The sequence below is a fragment of the Eucyclogobius newberryi genome, unplaced genomic scaffold (genome assembly GCF_026437365.1).
Source record: "Eucyclogobius newberryi isolate DKJ021-1_F unplaced genomic scaffold, fEucNew1.0.hap1 SCAF_471, whole genome shotgun sequence".
Classification (NCBI taxonomy): domain Eukaryota; kingdom Metazoa; phylum Chordata; class Actinopteri; order Gobiiformes; family Gobiidae; genus Eucyclogobius; species Eucyclogobius newberryi.
This window is the reverse complement of record NW_027316136.1, coordinates 47,501-50,024: the sequence shown is the minus strand read 5'-3', so window position 1 is coordinate 50,024 and position 2,524 is coordinate 47,501. Positions and strand designations below refer to the sequence as shown.

Genomic DNA, 2,524 nt, shown 5'->3' with positions numbered 1-2,524 from the left:
TCCAGGGGTCAGAGGCTTCAACAGTCCAAGGGTCAGAGGCTTCAACAGTCCAAGGGTCAGAGGCTTCAACAGTCCAGGGGTCAGAGGCTTCAACAGTCCAGGGGTCAGAGGCTTCAACAGTCCAGGGGTCAGAGGCTTCAACAGTCCAGGGGTCAGAGGCTTCTACAGTCCAGGGGTCAGAGGCTTCAACAGTCCAGGGGTCAGAGGCTTCAACAGTCCAGGGGTCAGAGGCTTCAACAGTCCAGGGGTCAGAGGCTTCAACAGTCCAGGGGTCAGAGGCTTCAACAGTCCAGGGGTCAGAGGCTTCAACAGTCCAGGGGTCAGAGGCTTCAACAGTCCAGGGGTCAGAGGCTTCAACAGTCCAGGGGTCAGAGGCTTCAACAGTCCAGGGGTCAGAGGCTTCAACAGTCCAGGGGTCAGAGGCTTCAACAGTCCAGGGGTCAGAGGCTTCAACAGTCCAGGGGTCAGAGGCTTCAACAGTCCAGGGGTCAGAGGCTTCAACAGTCCAGGGGTCAGAGGCTTCAACAGTCCAGGGGTCAGAGGCTTCAACAGTCCAGGGGTCAGAGGCTTCAACAGTCCAGGGGTCAGAGGCTTCAACAGTCCAGGGGTCAGAGGCTTCAACAGTCCAGGGGTCAGAGGCTTCAACAGTCCAAGGGTCAAGCTTCAACAGTCCAGGGGTCAGAGGCTTCAACAGTCCAGGGGTCAGGGGCTTCAACAGTCCAGGGGTCAGAGGCTTCAACAGTCCAGGGGTCAGAGGCTTCAACAGTCCAGGGGTCAAGCTTCAACAGTCCAGGGGTCAGAGGCTTCAACAGTCCAGGGGTCAGAGGCTTCAACAGTCCAGGGGTCAGAGGCTTCAACAGTCCAGGGGTCAGAGGCTTCAACAGTCCAAGGGTCAGAGGCTTCAACAGTCCAAGGGTCAGAGGCTTCAACAGTCCAGGGGTCAGAGGCTTCAACAGTCCAGGGGTCAGAGGCTTCAACAGTCCAGGGGTCAGAGGCTTCAACAGTCCAGGGGTCAGAGGCTTCTACAGTCCAGGGGTCAGAGGCTTCAACAGTCCAGGGGTCAGAGGCTTCAACAGTCCAGGGGTCAGAGGCTTCAACAGTCCAGGGGTCAGAGGCTTCAACAGTCCAGGGGTCAGAGGCTTCAACAGTCCAGGGGTCAGAGGCTTCAACAGTCCAGGGGTCAGAGGCTTCAACAGTCCAGGGGTCAGAGGCTTCAACAGTCCAGGGGTCAGAGGCTTCAACAGTCCAGGGGTCAGAGGCTTCAACAGTCCAGGGGTCAGAGGCTTCAACAGTCCAGGGGTCAGAGGCTTCAACAGTCCAGGGGTCAGAGGCTTCAACAGTCCAGGGCCGCCCTGACCGCTCTGACCATCGATGTACTATTTTTTATGTTTTTCAGATTTCACACTGTTCCCTCAGTCTGCCCTGGATGCTAACCTGGCAGAAGTTAAAATCGTACCGTGTCTAGCTCTTCTTTGTGGAGGTCGCCACGACGTCAGAGCTGCGCTGAGAAGACGGCAGGTCCACAGCGCCCTCTGCCTGAGACATCTGCAACAACACAACACACAACACACAACAGACAACACACGACACGTCAAAAAGTGCAAAGAAAAGTCTAAATCTGCTCTTTGTAACAGCTAAAGAACATGCAAGAGAAAAGACGATTCTGCAGAAGACACTGGAGTTCAGGCGCTCAGAGCGACGTGCATCACAGACACTGGAGTTCAGGCGCTCAGAGCGACGTGCATCACAGACACTGGAGTTCAGGCGCTCAGAGCGACGTGCATCACAGACACTGGAGTTCAGGCGCTCAGAGCGACGTGCATCACAGACACTGGAGTTCAGGCGCTCAGAGCGACGTGCATCACAGACACTGGAGTTCAGGCGCTCAGAGCGACGTGCATCACAGACACTGGAGTTCAGGCGCTCAGAGCGACGTGCATCACAGACACTGGAGTTCAGGCGCTCAGAGCGACGTGCATCACAGACACTGGAGTTCAGGCGCTCAGAGCGACGTGCATCACAGACACTGGAGTTCAGGCGCTCAGAGCGACGTGCATCACAGACACTGGAGTTCAGGCGCTCAGAGCGACGTGCATCACAGACACTGGAGTTCAGGCGCTCAGAGCGACGTGCATCACAGACACTGGAGTTCAGGCGCTCAGAGCGACGTGCATCACAGACACTGGAGTTCAGGCGCTCAGAGCGACGTGCATCACAGACACTGGAGTTCAGGCGCTCAGAGCGACGTGCATCACAGACACTGGAGTTCAGGCGCTCAGAGCGACGTGCATCACAGACACTGGAGTTCAGGCGCTCAGAGCGACGTGCATCACAGACACTGGAGTTCAGGCGCTCAGAGCGACGTGCATCACAGACACTGGAGTTCAGGCGCTCAGAGCGACGTGCATCACAGACACTGGAGTTCAGGCGCTCAGAGCGACGTGCATCACAGACACTGGAGTTCAGGCGCTCAGAGCGACGTGCATCACAGACACTGGAGTTCAGGCGCTCAGAGCGACGTGCA

At 57.0% G+C, this 2,524-nt stretch overlaps 1 protein-coding gene across 1 annotated transcript in view; it reads right to left on the bottom strand.

Moving 5' to 3' along the window:
• Window positions 1-1,440: 1,440 nt before the first annotated feature.
• The window catches only part of LOC140380419 (calpastatin-like), a 39,436-nt gene continuing 38,352 nt past the window's right edge, over window positions 1,441-2,524 (bottom strand). The window contains exon 17 of the mRNA XM_072464423.1: window positions 1,441-1,545. Coding sequence (XP_072320524.1) covers window positions 1,462-1,545 — 84 coding nt within the window. The 3' untranslated portion in view covers window positions 1,441-1,461. The remainder of the gene's footprint in view (window positions 1,546-2,524) is intronic.